Genomic DNA, 19,328 nt, shown 5'->3' on the forward strand with positions numbered 1-19,328 from the left:
TTTGAGGTGTTTGATTTTAAAATTCTAATGTGTCTGAGTTTTTAAAAAGTGAGAAATGTTACCCCTGGGCCTGAAAAGATAAACACTGGAATATCATTACTGACTTTTTCTTTGCTTTTTACAAGCAAAGAAAGTTTTGTGGGGTTTTTTTAACAGCATATTTGTGATCTTTTCCTTATGCAAGTTTTTCTTTTTCTCTCATTCTGTCATTTTTCAGGGATAAAATGAAAGCAAAACCTTTAGTGTGGCCTTAATGGGCTTAATCCAGGGTGTTGCACCAGTGGTGATTTTAGCCATGATGAATCAGAGACAGAGCTAGCGGGTTGGGAGGGGGAGAGAAAATGCTTACTGTTAAAATCAAATCAGTTCTCTAACTCTGAGAATAAAGTAAACAGTACTGAGTTTTTTCAGAAGTTTTGAGACATAATTGGTTCTAGCTATGAAATCCTCCCACTGAGCTTGTCAAGTTACAAGTGAGTAGTGTCCCTGTCACATGTCGGAGACTTTGTCCCTTTTCCCCATGGCTTCTTGATAGTTTCACCATCGATTGTTCACTAATACATGTTAAGTCATTAAATGCAGTAACTAATTTGTATGTGTGAACTCTTAGGAGCACAAGGAAGAAGAATTTTCTGTCCCAAGTAGAGTGAGGGTATAGGTGGGTAAAAAGCATAGGGAAAAGGTGAAGGATGTTTTGTTTTGACAGCTACTTCATGGTGTTTATGACACCTGAGCTAGCTTTAATACTGCTTATAATTCATGGCAGTATAGTTGGCTATGGCAAGAACTAAGAGAGATGTCTTTCCTCAGATACACATATGCGAAGCACGTGCTATGGTGGCTACAAGAGAGGACAGTGCGTGAGACCATTAACTGGTGCGGTTACAAAATCGGAGTGCTGTTGTGCCAGCACTGACTATGCATTTGGGGAGCCTTGTCAGCCCTGCCCAGCGCAAAATTCAGGTATGGCTTATTTACTGGTACATATTCTAACCTAAGCTTAATGTTGATAAACTATTTTTAGAAAGGTAAAATACAGTTTTGTATTAACGTTGCATCCTAAATCAGGAGGGTTAAATTGTTGTGTAACATATTATGTGTTTTGAGCAATCTGCTACTTTGCATGTTGGAAAAGTACAAGAGAGAATTTTTTGAGGCAACAGTAAATGCCAATATCTGGCTCCAGAGTTGTTACACACATTAAAGCAGATTTTCAAACAACAAACTCTTATTTTGATAGATGTGAATAACAAAAAACATAATTTTGACCTCAAGTTCTTCATGTAAGCATCTTGAGTAATATATTCAAATCCCTATGTACACCTGTCAGTCAGATGTTTGCTGACTGAGTTCTATATCCTCCTTCAAGTGATCTGAAATTGTTTATACAGTACCTAGCCTCTATACAGTCAATGCAAAAAGAAACGTCCAGTTACGTTGGTTGAGAATACTGGAGTGTCTCACTGAAACCCCCACCAAGTGAAGTTATCTGGAACGTAACTTCTATCTGGCAAGAAAGCAGTCCTAATCATTTTCATGGGCAGAATCTGCTTTTAGAAAAGCACTTCTTCCAGGAAGACTATGCTGACACTGTCCTTGTTGTGAAGCCAGTAATTAAAGAGACCCTGGTTTTGGGGAGGTGACCGACTGCAGGGAGCTAGTTTGAAGGCCAACTTTTTTGTTGAGTGATTCTTTTCACTCAGCAAATTTGTTGTTGCATATAAACAAAGTATGCCAGTCAATATGTGGTTCAAAAAGTTTCTCATACTACCATGGTATCTGTTTTGTAGGCAAAAATAATTTTAGATTTATTTTTTAAATCTCAGTTTTAACTGATAGCTTCATGAAAAGCATTAGGGAGACAAAACCAGTTGGAACAAATGAGCTTGATTGAGCTGATATGAGCTCTTCAGTGGTTACTTGCTGGCCACCATTTTGTAACATGCTGTGTTGTTTAGGATAGCAAAGCACCAAGAAAATGTTACCAGAATAGGAAAGAGCCTTTCCAGTAACCTCTGCTGGTATCAATGGGCCCTTCTTACTGTACAGTAGAGTTGAAATCTTTTGTAAATGTTGGACTCTGTGGGCTAGATTTTTAGGAAAACTTTTTCTGTTTCCTGGTCACTTTGAATGTGTACCTTGAGCACAGGCTTGGACATACAAGTTCTGGAGAATCTTGCTGCAAATATGTTACGGCTCATTTGTGTAGGAGGGCCAGCATGAAGTTTATGTCTATTCCTAAATGCTTCAGTTCACCAGGTGAATTTTTCACTCATCCATCTTCTTGAGCAGATGCAGACTCTGGATCTGCTAAAATGTTTCACAGGTTAAGAACACTGTAAAACTATTAATGCTTTTAGAATAATTGAAAGCCATGTTATTTCATTTGAATAATTAATTGCCATATTGTAAATGATGATGCTGAAAGCAATGAGCTATGAAAGAATATTTCAGTAAGTATTTTAATATGTTTCCAGCTGAATATCAGGCTCTGTGCAGCAGTGGAACTGGCATGACTGCAGGAGGAAATGGTAAGATCACCTGATGTAATTAAAACTATATCAGTTCTGGCTATAGCAGTTGATATCCTTGATTTGTTAGACATGCTGGTGAGGATGATGGCAGAAGAAATGGGAGGAAGACTTATTCAAGTGGTTGTTTGAAACACATTAGAATAATTTAGGATGAAATGGTTGGAGCATGCCATTTCATCAGTGCACCCTCTCTGTTTTATGCCATGGAACGTATGTGAGTGCTGTTATAAAATAACGGCAAATTTATGAGAAGTGTTATTGACTGTATGATTTAGAAATCATCTATGTAAGTCATATTTGCACATTTCAACTGAAATCAACTTGAGGAATAAAGCCATGTTGAACATTGAGCTTCCTCACATGTTTTCATCTGTAAAAAAGACCAGGCTGACTGAGTGTGGTTAATTACCAAGAAGGAGCATATGATTACAATAAAAACTTTAGTGCCATGGAACTGTGAAACTGCAAACTTTAAGTCAGCCAGTGCTCACTGGTAGATTTTCTGGCAGTAGAGAGGGAAAAGCATTCAGAAAGGAGAGATGTTCATGCTTTTGAGAGTGACGCCATCTGCAAATGCTATGAATCAGCAGATAAGGTGGGGGATTAGTACATGTGCCTCTCTGTAAGACCCCAGTTTGATAATCTCAGTTCTTATCTGCAGTTGCAAGTCTCTCAAATGTCTGTGGGCTAGAGCTGGCCTTAAATCTGTATGAAAGGGATGCTTTCCTCTCTTGAGTGTGAACATTTAGGTGTGAATTCCCTACTTGGAACTACATGATTATAAGTACGGAGCAGCCAGTGTTAGTGATATTGAAAATATATCTTTTTCAAGTTTGGAGAATTAACCCCCACAGCCCCTCAACAACTGACTCTGGTTTTATTTGGTTTTGCTTTTTTACTTTTATGTAGATATTAATGAGTGCTTACTGGATACTGATCTCTGTCCAAATGGAAGGTGTGAGAATCTGCATGGAACATACAAATGTATTTGTGACCCTGGATATGAAGTGGATTCAACTGGGAAAAACTGCATTGGTATGAAATGTCCCATTTTTCATTTTGAAGTTTAATGCTTGTTTTTATCTTCTTTCACCTTTTTTTTTTTTTTCCAGTGTTTCATCAGATACTAGGTGCTCTTCTGATATTTCTAGATGTTTCCTCTGAATTCTTGTTTTAATTTCAGTGCTTTGCAGTGCTTAGAAAATCCTCCCCTGTGGGGCTGTAAGGGACCATTGCCATCAGTGGTGCAAATCACTGGCAACCAGGCAATAAACATCCAGTTCAGTTAAGTCCACTGAACATGCACTCCGCAGTACCCATGTTTCTCAAAATCAAAAGAAGCCAGGTCCTGCAATTAAAATGCACCACAGGAGGGATCTAGGATCACCAGTGTGATAGGTGCCTCCCAGAGCGGGGGATTTAAGTAAAACTCCCAAATGATCTTAAGAAGATAAGCATCCCATATGCTACAGAAGACTTACATGATTTCTCTCAAGGCTAACTTTGGGGAAAATTCTCTTTCAACTTTCAGACAGGGCTATTGGTTTAACTGTGTTAAGTGTACTGGCTAGACACAAGAAAACTTACTGTCATTGGAAGCACCAGCAGAATCTGATGGTATGGTGTCTCTAGCTAGGGCTTATTTCCTGTGCTATACAAGTGAAAAAAAATCTAAAGCCAAATTTTTAATCACAGAAAAGGTGAAATAAGTTGTTCTTGCTCCTTAGAGGTGACTAGTGGAAGCACTGTGGCATGGGATGAAAAGAATTCAAACAAGTAGCAGTCCAGTCTCTTCTCACACTGTCTAGGATGTAAAAAAAACCATCAGATGCCTGCAGACTCCTGTTACAAATTTTAATTCTGGCAATTCTCTTGTTCCATTACATGGTCTTATTGAAAGCCTGTAACTTTAAAACTCTTTAGATTCCTTTCTTACACTCCTGCATTGGTGCATTGTTCCAGACCTCCTTTGCACAACTGATTAGAAATTTCTTCCGGTTTCCTGTTAAAATTTATTTGTGTCCATTTTATTACCAGTTGATATTGTACTAATGTTATCCTTCGACTTAGCACCATGTCAGCACTTATCCCCAAAGTATTTGTAAAGAATCATCATATCCTTTCTCAGACTCTGTTGGCTAAACTATACAAATCCACACTTCCAGTCTTTTCATAAAAGCAGAGGCTACAGCCTTCTCTTGAACACAGCTGACCTGACCAGTATACAGTGTTCTGATGAGGTCTGACCAGTGCCTTGTATAGCGGTGCCAGCAATTGTCCATTACCCCTAGGAATATCCTGCCTAAACTGATTCTACAGTGCCTTAGTCTTTTGTCAAATACATGTTATACTTTGGGATCAAAGTCACCCTCTAATTGGGAGTTACATTCAGAGTTTTCTCGATAGCCTTCAACTGATGAGTTCTGGTTTATAGCATGTTATTGTTATTGGTCCTTAATTGCGAAGTTTTGAACATTGGTGATTATATTTAATCTTATTTCTCTCATTCACATTGTCAGGATCAATTTAGTCTTTCATGATTCTCTGTATTGGTAATAACTTCCACCTTAGTGTTGTCCACAGTTTCTGATCCCATTCATTTTTTAATTTCTGTGTTGCAATGAATATTTTATAGGACCAGTCCCAAGACTGATCCCTGAAAGGCATTGATGATATCTTCCCTCCATCATGATTACTCCCCCTTTTTAATATACCCTACTTTATTCTCTCCTTCAGACAGCTGTGGAACCACCTTAAGGTTCTTAAATTCCTTCCTGTTATCTCCAGCTTACATAATAATTTTATTTGGGTTCTGTATTCTCTACTTAAACCTAAATAGCTTAAGTCATCCGTGTTATCCCAGTCTAAACTATCCGCTATCTTATTTTTTAGAAAATAAGAGTTGATCTATCTTTGATAAAAGTCATGCTGTAATTCATCCCATTTTCCCATTTCTTCTTTGGCTTTAATTATCCATGTCCCATTTCAGTGTCTGCCCATAGCTTATGGCGTCCCTTCTCCCCATCCATTTGTGCATTTTCCAGCTGCTCCCCAGCCCACCCTGTTGCAGCCCACATCGATGCACCATCACAGCTGTTTCCCATTCTTCCATAATGTTCCACCTGGCCCTGTCTCAATTTTTCTGAACTCCTGTGAAGCTTCCCACACGGTCTGTTTTATTCTGCAAATCTCCCTGCTTTTCCAAGCCCTTTTGCTGTTCCCAGCTGCTGCACTGACCCTTTGAGTCTTCCCAACTTCTTTCAACACTTTCTGAGGCTTCTTTGACTTAGCCAATTGTTCCTGTCTGCTCTTGGGGTCTCTTCTGGTCTTCACCTGCCATTTGTGGCACATTGCCGCCTTCTTGCAACTTCTCTCTAATAACCACAGCTCTTCCAAAGATTTCCTAAGGGCTCTTGAAATTCAGTGCTAGCATTTTTATTTAAATTTTTCACCTCTGAAGCAAGCGTAGACTTAAATTGGCCTTGTTAACCATAACATCTAAGACAGTTCAGAGCCAGCTTGGAAAAAATGGTGATTTAAAGACCAGGATGACCAGCAAACCTTTCCAAACCAGTCATCTCCTCATTTCTTTCGTGACTGTGGGGGCTGCTGTACAGGAAATCAGAGACTGCATAGACATATTCCACAATATAGACAAGATGAAACTTTGATTCCCAGCTTTATTTTGAATCATGGTGTGGCTGTCACATATTATGAATATGTATAGAAAGGAAGTAGGAGCTCTTAAAAAGCAAAGCAGCCTGTTAAAGACTAAAGCTCAGGAAAAAGTCAACAAAAATAGAGAAGAATGGGTTCATTTCTTTTTCATGATTTAAAAAACAAAATTTGAATGTTAATTTTTCTCTAGGTAATATTTGTGTGTTTTGAATAAATATAACTATTATTGTTTCTATTATTTTAATGATAGTTTTCATGAAAAAGGAAGGTGCACTAAGTGGGATCTTTAGTGTTAGTTTACTTGGAATGGTCATTTCCATTTGAAATAATTCCAAGTGTGTTGTCTCATAAAGAATCTAGAAATCTTTTTACTGTTGTCTAAAAACAGTGCAAGTCGTGTGTGAGTATTCTCTCTCTCTCCCCTTTATCTTCTTCTTCTCTCCGTGTACACAATATCTAATGAAATGTGGCTCTTGGGAGGGAAATTCTTTCCTGACTTTTATTCCAGAAATGTTTTTCTTCTTAAAAAGTTCTTGACTTTCATTATAGACATTGATGAATGTGCGCTGAACATGCTGCTTTGTGACAATGGGCAATGCAGAAATACCCCTGGAAGTTTCACCTGCACCTGTCCAAAAGGATTTGTGTACACTCCTGACCTAAAGACATGCGAAGGTAATTGGTAACACTCCGTCTCATCCTAGTTTTATTCATTTGGATTATTCTCAGATTGTGCTAGAAATACTTTGAACCTTGATGAGGATACAAGGTGTAGAACTAAAAAAACCATAAAGAAGGTGGTCTTCCCATGTGAGGAAGTAGGGGGAATGAGGAGAGACAAGACCAAAATGAGAGCATTAGATAACCTCATGGAGTAGCCTGTATTAGGCCTGTACTAGCACTCTCCTTATTGACCACCACCAGTGGGCCCACACTGTGCCAAGGGTGAGAAGAACCAAGTTTTACAAATCTGTTATCTTATGTGGAGAACAAAGTCAGGCAGCTCCTAGTCTGAACCCTTTTTGAGCCACAGACAGGATGTGTATCAGATCATTTGAACAACACGGTCCATCACCACAAAGCAGAGCAATAGCTGGATATTACTGAAAAATGAGATGCTGCTGCTAAGTTCAATGTTTTAATGTTCCGACGTGTTAATGTGTCTTTAGGACACATGCATCATTAGTCCTTTGTGAAGAGTTTCATAATAGAAAAACAGAATGTCAGGAAAATTGGTCATGAGGAAAGCTTCTTCCATTTTTCCCTAAGCTGAAAAAGGCTTTATGTATTTTTGTTAACACTTCCTGGCACTAATGGCAGTGTGTTTCTCTTCTAGATATTGATGAGTGCGAATCTAACCCCTGTGTTAATGGGGTGTGCAAAAACACACCAGGCTCCTTTGCTTGTGAATGTTCTCCTGAAAGTACTTTGGATACAACCAGAACCATCTGCATAGGTATTTATTCTTCTGGAGATTTAATGTTTGCTGGTTGAAAATGTCCAGTGACATACAAACATTGTACACCAAATTCAGAAAATACTTAAATATAACTTGTGTAGATAAATTTAGCAGAAAACATTTCAGAAGCACTGTGAAGAAAGTGTTTGTTTTCACCATTTCTGTGGGTACATAAAGTGTGACCAGCACTTGGAAGCGTGATGTGCTTCCATGTCAAATTTGAAAGAGAGATGAAAATTTTTGTAACAAATACAGAAATGCTAAGACTGCTTCTCCAAGACTATGATCACCCACTTAATTCCCTCTGCTAGAGGGGTGGACATGTTCTCTGGAAAGGCCAGTTTTCTATTTGAGATGGAGCATGAGTAGGTTGTGTGTGGACCAGACCAGCTCAAGAGCAGCCACAGACAATGCTGTGACTCACATACTCTGTGGGCTCACAATTTCTTCCCTTACGAGTTCTGGGGGGACACTAGTTTATATTTGTTGCCTAGTCAGTGAAGAAAACTGCGGAACTATAGCTCTGTCTGATCCTTTGCTATCTCCTGCCACTGCCTATATGGGAAGATCAGATATCCAGGCTGGGGGATCTAATAGATTAATGGAAGATCTAGAAGGGATTCAGATCCACTGCATTCTTCTGCATGTGCCTCTAATCTGAGTCATAATAAATACGACTCAGATCTTGAATGGTGTTGAGATATTCTCTGTTAAGGTCAATAAGCATAAACTAGGATTTGCAAGGGCTCTGTGCTGGGATGATTTCAGGCTATAGTCTAGCAAAGAGAAGGATAAATTAAGAGCTTTTAAAATAAATTCAGATCTGATGTGGTAAGCTATAATGAAAGGACGATTCTTTTTCATTATTAAAATCAAGTGTGTTTCCAAATAGTTTAATGTATAATGCTAAACAATCTTCATGACGATACATTGGGGTTTTTTCCAAACAGAAACTGTTAAGGGTACCTGTTGGCAGAACATAGTGGATGGAAGATGTGAAATAAATATCAACGGAGCAACTCTGAAGTCCCAGTGCTGTTCCTCACTAGGTGCTGCTTGGGGAAGCCCATGTACACCATGTGAACGAGGTAACGCTGTTCATTTTCCTCAGGAATCTGGGATCTTTCCTGTTCTGAGGTTGCTCCAAATTATTGTCATAGAAGTTTGGGCACAGGCTAGACAAATAACTTTGTTCTATTACCAAGCACTCATTCCTTATTCAGTTTGAAAAAGAGAAGTCTTAATATTTGAGAGGTAGCATGTAGCTATAGAAGGTTCTAACTTTGGATTTTATAGTAAACATTTTACAAGTTTAAATTCTGAAGGAAAGGGACCACACCTTCAGTCTGTAACTTGCAGCATTACTTGAGTATGGTTTGTCATAATTAGTGATCTAGAGTCCCTAATGATGTAGCAGTAGATGCATGTTCCCCAGAGCTCCCAGGAAAATGTTTGCAACAAATGGATCTTTGGTGTGGTAATGGAGGGAGGAGAGGGAGTAGCCCTTGTTATTGTACTCTGTAGATTAACTGATGACATAGAGAATCATATGGTTGATCAAGAAATGGATTGAGGTCTCTGCATATTCACTTGACAATTAGACTGAACTATGGGATGAGCTGAGAACCCAGGGATGAGCTGATGAATGCAGAAATGTGTGTGGGTTGTTATTTCTATATGCTGAAAGCTGCTAGTTTGCTCAAATATTTAGTTAAAATCATCCTGTGTATCTTAGCAGAATTCATCCTCATCCATCCATGGTAAATAGGGCTGTAATGTGCTGTGATCAGTTACGTGAATTAATTGATTTGAGTGAAGCAGGAATCATATAATCACTTTTGGGTTAGCTAGCTAAGACACATGGGAAGCAAGAGGATAATAGTTGACTCTCTGTATCGTTTATGTAGTTGCCCCGTCTTATCTCTTTATTTTTTCAGAAAAGACTGAGATACTGTCTGAGCACTCAGATTTGTCCTAGCAATAAACTCTAGATAATATTTCACATGATTGGTTTTGCATAATAAGTTAATGGTGAGTTTTGGACTGCAGCATTCTAAAAGCTCACTTTTGTTTGTTTCACAGACCCAATATGTCAAAAGGGATATTCAAGAATAAGAGGAACACTGTGTGAAGGTATTTATTGTTGCCTTAACATAAGTCAGAGCTTGAATGAAAAAATGCCAGTGTTTTGATTTAAGTGGTTAATTTAGCATAGAGGAACACTATGCCAAATTCTTACCTTGTGTAGTTCCGTTGACTTCGACTTATGTCAGGGATGAATTTGGTTTAAGTTTGTTTAACATTCCTACATACTCACAGTTTATCTGAAAGTACACACTTGCAAATATAGTGTCTACCAGTATATGGAGATGGTTCTGTCTCTTCAAGGACTGTTAACTGAGTAACCTATTTTGGCAAAGTATGCATCTTATATATGTTATAAAACATGGCATTATCAATTATTATTATGCTTTAGAAAAAGAATGTTTAAAGACCATATATCACATTAAAGTTTTTTTCTGTTGTTCTTTTTTTTCTTTCCTTAACCTTGGCTTTCTTCCATATGAAATCAGACACATTGCAAAGCATAGTTCCATTGTCTTATTAGAAAAAAAAAAAAGGCATCAGAACACAGTTAAACTTTGGTTAAAGAAAAGGTTGAAGATTTTGTACATGTGTAGCTTTGTGCTATGAGGTGGTGGTGGTATGAGATGACTGTATACTATTCTGTGAGAATTGAAGGTCCCACCCTATTTCATCTTCATTTGAATTGATTTGAACCCCTGGCAAAATACTGCATATTTTCATAATATGCAGAAGCTCAGAGAGTCTCAAACTGCTGTGGGTCATCCTGACTGACAACATCTGACATGACACTGCAGTTAAAATATTTTTAAAAAATTACTCCCATATGTAGCTTCCATAAAGAAACATTGTTTTTTCCCTTAACAAAAAATAAAATAAAAAAGAAGAGGAACACCCTCACACATATTCTTTGCTTTCCAAATGATGACTGAATACCTTGGCACGTCTGTGCTGCAGACCCACTGTACATAACTTATCTGACCTCAGCAACACTTTCTGGAGTGTATAAGTGAAAGAAAGGGAAAGAAATAAAAAAAAAAAAGCAGCCCCACCTATCTCTCTTCACAAGGAAAGTCTTAGAACATTTTCAACACTGCTGGGATGGAAAGTTTATCCTTCCAAGATGTAGACATAACTGTTTTCAGCATTTCCTTTACCAGCACTTCAGATTACATCTATTGCATGCTTTAATCTTTCTCATTTCAATGGGACCTGGATAGCCCCAGATTTTTCAGAGTAGTTTCCCCTGCTTTTAACATACTGAAGCCGTATTTGGGTTTCAACCAATGTAAGCATTTTTCAAGACAGGGGAAGATCTCTAGGAAATTACTGGCAAATGAGAGACAGGACAAGGGAGTGAGTTTAGTTCCCAAAAGGTGATACTCAGTTCTCCCATACACAGCATATGTAAAATGAGTAATGGACCCTTGTGCAAGGAAATAAGCAAACTAAATTGGCAGTGTTCCTCTGGTTTACGGGTGAGCCCTGGAGTTGTCAGCTGGAATATTGCTCACAGGCTGTGAACTGTGTTTCAGTGGTTTCTAATAGTCCACCGGATTACTTCCTGCCTTCCAGTCAGTATGGGCCTTTTATTTATAATATCTGTTCAAGGGCAGAGGCCACTGATATCCACCCTATATCTATCCTCCACCCTACTCCATGCGGTTTGAGAGCTCTAGAGCATTTGCACCAGAAGTTTTGTCTGGAGGCCTAGCGAGTCCAACCTACCCACTTCTTGATTGCTCTATACGTGAGTGTTCAGCTCTAGATTATCAGAGTCATTCTTTTCTCATTTCTTGTTCTTATCCTCTTGTGCCTAAAAAATTGTCAGGCTTTGTCTTGGGCCATATTTAATGCTGGAAGCTTTTTCCTAAAGGCAGTTGTGAAGTGTAAACTTTTCACAAAGGGCACTGGTGGGAGTACTCCACGCTTAGATTACTAAATGTTTATAGATGCTCAGGCCAAGATAACACAATCAAACTATCCTTACCTGAAAGTGCTAAATTTGCCACTTAAATATAGAAATATAATCTTTAGTTAATTAAGTTAAAAAAAAAGTGTGTGCATACATAAGGAGTTCATTTTAATCTCTATAAAGTTACTAATTGCTGACAAGGTCATGGGGTCAGATTTCAAATGGTGTTGTAGTATCCAGACATGCACAGGTGTGCCTGATAAGACACAAATGTTAAAAATGCAAAAACTTAAAAAAAAAAATTAAAAATTACAACATAGCTTGATCTTGTTGGAATAACGCATAATCTCATTACGCACTTACCTTCATCTTCCTTTGCGCATTTGCTTCAAAAATCTGGCCCACAGCAAGTATGAAAATTTATATAATTTTTAAATGCCCCCCTCCCTTTTTTTGTTACTTTTGAGTTTGATTTCAGTATATGTAGGAGTGGCAAATAGCAACATGTATTATTTCTAATCATCATCAGTTTTCTGTAATTAATTGGTTCTAACTGACTTGTATAGGAAATCCTAAATATTTGGAATTTTGTCATGCCATGTAAACTGTTGTGGTTTTGTGTTTTATCCTAAAAACAAACATTAGAATGTTCATATTTTTTCTGATTTGTTCATGTTTAGAATGCTAGTGATTACTTTTATTCATGTTTTGTTTGGAAATAGATGTAAATGAATGTGAGGTGTTTCCTGGAGTCTGTACAAACGGGCAGTGTGTCAATACCTTGGGATCATTTGTTTGCCAGTGCCCCAATGGAATGACTTTAGATGCTTCTGGACGGACATGTCTTGGTAGGTATTAATTCCATTTGCAAGTCTACTAGAGAAGAATGAATCTATGTGTTGAGCAATGTTTGCATTGCATGTTTTCTTACAAGTAAGGAAAATTATTTTTTGTTCACGTAAGTAATTTTCAAATTGAATCAATCAGGGACATGAACTTAGTTCAACTGGCATATGAACAGATTCCAGTGGTAGTACCTAAAGCCCATCACCAGCTGCTAGGTGGTGAATAGCATTGATTTAGTTCCAGATTGTTCATCTGACAAATCCCTACAGATCATCTGAGCTCTTAGCACTCTTCAAACGTAGCCCCACTGAAATCACCAAGGTTGGATGTGGGGTGGGGGGATGGACTGTTGTGGGCAGGGACTCAGGCATCTTGGGGAGAGACGTGGTATTTCTAGCCACACTGTGCACCTTAATGGAGGGTGCAACAGAATACTGAAGTTTGTATGCTGTCCATGCAAAGCATCTTTGTCCCTTCATGACAGTAAATACCCAAGATTTGTCTCAGAACAAGGCATAGCTTGTAGTAATTAAAATGCCTGGATAGGTATGGTAAGCTGGAATGCTTAAAATCCTCTTCTGATCCAAAATGTACTTTGTGTTGAGCACGATTTTTCAGAATGGTGCTCTAAACTTACTTCAACTCTTAATTTCTAAGTTCAGTGTTAATGTTTTGCTGTTAGAAATTTTGCAGTGTGCTTGGTACACTCAGAGGGGTCCACAAAAATGTGGAGCAAACTGTCCTGTGAAGGGATTCTGGAAAGGGATTCCTCTGCAGTGAACTAAATTTTCTCTTTCTCTCTCAACATGTTGTTCAATTGCCCAACAGACATTCGCTTGGAGAGTTGCTACCTGCAGCATGAAGATGAGCAATGCACCTCACAAATACCAGGCCGACACCGAATGGATGCTTGCTGCTGTTCCGTGGGGGCAGCATGGGGCTTTGAGTGTGAGGAGTGTCCTCTAAAGGGAACACCTGAATTTGAAGCTCTTTGTCCAAGAGGATCTGGGTTCTCTACAAAGATAGAGATAACTGGGAAACCTTTCTCTAAAGGTATGTGATACGTTTGTGGTTCATTGCCAGCAAATCCGTCTGGCTTTTTCTTTTACTCTTCTCTCAGACAATTCCTGTGGGTTTGAAGATTTCAGTGATAGTCAGGCACTTCACTCACTTTAAGGCACATTTGAAAATCCAATTAGATTACATGAAAATTAAGGCCAGAGTAAAATGCAAGATAGTTTAGTCTGTGTCACAGTTTATTAAATACCATGTAATACTGCAGCCTCAAAACACTAAATTTGTGTCTCTACTAGAGAGGTTAAATTGTGCCTGACTTTGCCTCCTGTGTTGCACTAATGGCACCTCTGGCTGATGATATAGCTTTGAAAATCTGGCACTTCATAGGGCAAGAACTGGAATAAACTGAGCAGTCAGCTTTGGATGTATTGAAAGAGCAATCTATCTTCCTGCGCGGGGTGCTATAACTTTAATTCTACTGTGGAGCAAGCAAGGGAGGGTGAATAATTTTGGGAATTTCTTGTGGAGCTACTTGGAGAAGTAGAGAAAAATGTTTCCAGGATGATAGCTCAAATCATCAGAATTTAGTTTACGGTAAACCAAGTCTTGTTATGACTGTTGTTGGTAAACTTCCAGCATTAAATGGGAATCATACAGTGACACCCTAGCATCATGTGCTGAAAGCCATCTTTCCAGGGTTACCAGCGGGGTTAAGCTGGACAATGCTACAAGCACAAATGGATGTGAATATGTTTATAAAGAAAGCCAGTTACCCAAAAACTAAACATTCTAAAGTCTGAAAGGAGGGGAAAATATATAGGAATGACAATTGCTGTTGTTAGTTTCAGCCTTAGTGTTATAAACAGTTACTGAGCCATTAATTATCCATAAAGAAAAGTGACATGTGCTTTTATTTATGCTTGTCATGTTTCCTGTGACTCATGGAAGTCACTTTTTTTTTTCTCAGAAACCAGAGACCAGAGTAGTTCTTTTGAAAGCTCCCTTTGCCCTTGTAGGTTTGATCCTCTGTCCACTGAAATCTTACTGTTTACTTCAGTAAGTTGCAGATCAGATCCTGCAGGACAAAGGGGAGACTAATACCATTTTATGGCAGAAGGTGCCCTTGGCAGTTCCAGTGCAGTGTCTACATTGTTGGTTAGGTGGAAGTCAGTATCAGTTTATGTCGTGTGGTCTACAATTTTCCCAAAAGGAGGGGTCATTATTGTGAGAAAGGAGGAGCTCTGAAGTTGGCATTGTTTTTTTTGTGTGCTGTTTTTGTATGAAGTGACAATATCTTATGTCCTTACTTTTTTATTTTCAGATATCAATGAATGTAAAATGGTCCCCAGTCTTTGTACCCATGGAAAATGCAGAAATACCATTGGCAGCTTTAAGTGTAGGTGTGACAGTGGATTTGCCCTTGATTCTGAAGAGAGGAATTGCACAGGTAAACTGCGTGGATGTGTCTCTCATAACTTTGTTTTCAAAAGGAAAAACTGAACTCCTTTGAAAATACTGTGAATGTGTTTGTGTTACAGATATTGATGAATGCCGCATCTCTCCTGACCTTTGTGGCCAAGGCATCTGTGTCAATACTCCTGGAGACTTTGAATGTGAATGCTTTGAAGGCTATGAAAGTGGATTTATGATGATGAAAAATTGCATGGGTATGTTTTTATAGACCATAGATATGCAATAGTATGCTATATACTAATATGCTATGCATGGTTAATTTTTTTGGGTTTTGGGGGTTTTTTGTTTGTTTTTTGGGGGGTTTTTTTGAAGGTTTGATTGTGCCTGAGTTTAGGTCCCTCACATTTTGTGAATCTTATTAAAGCTCACTCTACCTTGATTCCCACCCCAAATGTGAATTTGCTGTTTCTGCAGGATGCCAAAACATAAATGAGCAAGGGTCAGGATTTTAGGGTGTTAAATTTATCCCCACAATCCTCAATTTGCTGAGTGGGATATCATCCTGAACTTTTAACTTAAAGTAAATTAAAATTTAGAAGTAGACTTTTTTTAATTATTTTTTTTTTTAACTGCACTGTGGTGTAAGGGATGACTAGCTGTAGGAAAGGCTCCAGAGATGATCTAGGCAGATGGTGCTGTGATGAGTAGCAGACTGTGGGGAGGGATGGGCTGCTGCTGTGGCAGCACTGGCCCCTGCAGCGATGTGCCTTCCCTTCTTCCCACAGATATCGACGAGTGTCAGCGTAATCCCCTTCTCTGCCGAGGCGGCACCTGCATCAACACAGAGGGAAGTTTTCGCTGTGATTGTCCTCCGGGCCATCAGATATCACCAAATATCTCTGCATGTATAGGTGAGACACGCAGGCAAAATCAATATTTTGCACAGCTTTTTATACTGCTCTTGTACTGCACGTGCATTTACAATGTTTGCTTTAGTATCATTTTCATTCAGACCTAAAACACGTTCCTCTTTTTCTTTTGCAACAGACATTAATGAATGTGACCTAAGCACCAACCTGTGCCGAAATGGACGTTGTGTCAACCTGATTGGAAAGTATCAGTGTGCTTGCAACCCTGGATATCAGTCCACACCGGACAAGTTATACTGTGTTGGTAAGGACAAAGTCTACATGGGATCTCTAGCAAATAGGGAAGATAAAACACAAGTAATTGTTTCATTTTTAGTAGCTGTATAAAGACATTTTTAACTGTGATTTCAAAAATGTAGTACAGCCTGTCAAAACAGTATGCAAAAAGATTAAAATGTGCACATCCATTACTAGTGGAGAAGGAAGGAAATTATGGCAGTGCTATAGTTAACTGTGTAATATCTTATTTTCTCTAGTAAATCAATCATGATGCATAAAATCCCTACTATTTTAAATGTTCTAAGACTTGAGACTTTGATCATTTGGGGGAATATCTTGTTAAATCCTGAGTTCTGTGTTTTATTAAAAATCAGCATTCCTGACAGACCATGGAGTAGAATTATGTGGCTCAATTGAGTTTTTCCTAATTTGATCTGCAGTTGTCTCAAATATAGGCCTTTCTAGTAACTGTTTCCTTAAAGCCCCATTTTGTAAATGACATTTAGCATAAATCACGTATTGTGCACTCTTCTACGTGCATACATTTTATTGTGCCATGGAAATACATGAAAAATCCACTGGCTTTAATTCTGCCTAGTAGATAATTTTTTCCTTTGATCCTTACAAAAACTTTGTTGCCTTCAATGTACTGTGGTAACCCAACAGCAGTATTTTTATATGTAGGAAGAGAACTGCAGAGGTATTTGTATATGCAGTCAGATAATATCATCTCTAAAAAAAAGTTTGCCTGACACCCATCCCAATGCCTATATTTACAAACACTTGAATGTTCAAGGAGTAATCAAATATCAAGTGTAGGTTCTGGACTGATGCTGTTCTGGAAAGCTGACTCAAAGTATCCTTGAAATGTGCCTTAAAGTAAAAGGTGTTGTGAGTTTTAACTGTAATTTTCTCCTTTTTAGATATTGATGAGTGCAGTATAATGAATGGTGGCTGTGAGAACTTCTGTACGAACTCAGAGGGCAGCTATGAATGTAGCTGTAAACAAGGCTTTGCACTCATGCCAGACCACAGGACATGTACTGGTAAGGGAGATTTTGGGAACTTTTCCGCTGGTAGGGTTTATTTCAATAGTTTAAAAATGGGCCTTCTTAACATTAAAGCTATTGTAACAAATATAATGGGAAAAACAAAGCAAAACAAAATAACCAAACAAACCAGAAAGTCATAATTAATGCATGGAAATTGAAGTTCTTTTTCTAAAATAAACATCTCCAAAGTATCAGAATTGGACAACTGCAGACTGAATTGATTTGAAGGGAATTGGTTCTTCATAATTCAAGTGAGTGGACAAGTTGATTCTGAGTTTGGAAACAAAAAGCTGTAATTTTTTCAGTAGGAGATGAATTTTCTCCCTTAAGGTATTATATTAGGTCCAAATCCAAAATGTGTTGAAGTCAATGGGAAGAATTATCATAAACATAAGCTAAAATGCTCTGCAAGTGTACTGTATATTGGAGAGAGAATAGACAGAAATGCTAGAAAAGGAGCTGATTGCCCTGTTCTGTGGTTGTGTGGTATCTGCTCTTGAGCAAGCAAGAAAATTCCAATTTTTGATCCTTTGTTAGTCAAATGCAAGTATGCTGCATTACTTCAAAACTGAATGACTTTCACAGAAGCTGAAATCTGAATAGTATGAATCTTTCTCAGGAAACAGCTCTCTTGCACTCTAAACAGGGTTTGTGAGAAAATTTTCAGAGCTTCGTAGCAGCCGGGTTCTCCTTTGGGAGTCTGGGAGTTATAATCCCAGTAAGTGAATTGTACTCAGTGATTTCCACATAAGTTACTGGAAAGATACTTCTGCCCTACTCTTCTCTTACTTCTTGCTGCACACAACCACCGGCCCACTGAGGCATGTGAATATTTGCCAGGTGTTTGCCAATTCCATCCAAGAGCTCCATGAAGAGCATGAGAAATATATCAGGGTTAATCCCTTGGAATAGAATTGCCTTTGTAGTTGAACAAATGGAGAGTTTTCTATACGGAATTAATGGAGAGAACTCACATTTTGAATTTGTAAATGTTTATAGACCTCTGACCAGGGTCTTAATTACCCTGAGGCCACTCGCTACCATTCCAAAGGATAAAAGAGCCTTAAAGCATAGTTAAATGTAGTTTGACCTCCATTGTAGTTTACACAGTCAGCTTACACTGTAAAGTAGCCAATCTTCAGCAAGCATCGGACCCTTGTTCAAAGAAAGAGATCAACTGGAAAAAGTGCAAATTTGACTGACCCTGAAATTAAGTATTTCAAAACCTAAAATATTTAGATTAGAAATAGTTTACTTTAGGTCAAGTTTCTACAAAAGGCAAGTTCATACAAAAAATTGTCCAAACACTGGTGTTTGGGGCAGCTTTTCAATGCAAAAATAAAACCAGTTGATCAAAATTGTGCCTCAGCCAAGATCTAAACCCAAGTGACAGGATTAGAGGGACGTGAGAGGGAAAGAAGGAGGGGGGAGCAGCGTTCTCTGAGACACTTTTCTGTTTTCATCTTCTTGGCTTGACTGGGGACCAAATGACCCAAGTGTATATTTGGACAGTCTTACGGATCACAAGTCTCCTGGCAAGAAGCTGGCTTTATTCCTGCTTGCCCTTAGCCACCCAAAAAGACATATGTAAAGCCAAAACCAGAGCGGATCATTTAGAGCACCTTGCTGGGTAATAAATTAAAAACTTTGGAATAGAAAATTATCGTCTTTCCCTTCTCAAAATTAAAAAGGGAGGATGCAGTTGCCTTTGCCTTGGGGATGGATTCTCGGTGGTTCTGTCCACATATTGACTTGACCAAACATGTCCATAGAAGTTTGTAGTCAGAACTTACGTGAGTGAGGAATAAAAAAAGCATTTGATCTTGGTTGTGAATTTTTTTTTGCGTATTTATATCCGGCCTTGGCTCTCAAATAGAATTTAATTCATATGCCAGCCAGCGATAGCTATTAGCTATTCATTTTTGTACTCTCCACTAAGAAAGACTTAAACGCGATAGCCCACACATAAAAAGGTTTAAATAGCACCTTTGGATGTCAAGTCAAACTCTTCCTAAGAAAATACCCAGAGATATGAGGGGGTCACCTTCACCACACTTTTAGTATCTAAAAATGCTGCTGCCTTCTCTTGAAGAGATGTTAATTACATATATATAAACATCTGGTGAATATTTGAAATCCACATGCTGAAATTTTGCCTCTGTCCAAACTGAGTGAAAAATA

The 19,328-nt window shown here is 38.4% G+C and overlaps 1 protein-coding gene across 1 annotated transcript in view; it reads left to right on the forward strand.

Annotated features, from left to right (window-relative positions):
* LOC104462251 (fibrillin-1-like) overlaps nt 1-19,328 on the forward strand; it is a 138,956-nt gene that overhangs the window by 68,645 nt on the left and 50,983 nt on the right. Inside the window, 14 exon segments of the mRNA XM_010074127.1 lie at nt 811-963; nt 2,478-2,531; nt 3,444-3,569; nt 6,762-6,887; nt 7,549-7,668; nt 8,622-8,759; nt 9,754-9,804; nt 12,394-12,519; nt 13,346-13,570; nt 14,856-14,981; nt 15,073-15,201; nt 15,733-15,858; nt 15,995-16,120; nt 17,019-17,141. Of these exon segments, the coding sequence (XP_010072429.1) occupies nt 811-963; nt 2,478-2,531; nt 3,444-3,569; nt 6,762-6,887; nt 7,549-7,668; nt 8,622-8,759; nt 9,754-9,804; nt 12,394-12,519; nt 13,346-13,570; nt 14,856-14,981; nt 15,073-15,201; nt 15,733-15,858; nt 15,995-16,120; nt 17,019-17,141 (1,749 nt within the window).

Source organism: Pterocles gutturalis, unplaced genomic scaffold (assembly GCF_000699245.1).
Source record: "Pterocles gutturalis isolate BGI_N339 unplaced genomic scaffold, ASM69924v1 scaffold29316, whole genome shotgun sequence".
NCBI classification, from domain to species: Eukaryota; Metazoa; Chordata; class Aves; order Pterocliformes; family Pteroclidae; genus Pterocles; species Pterocles gutturalis.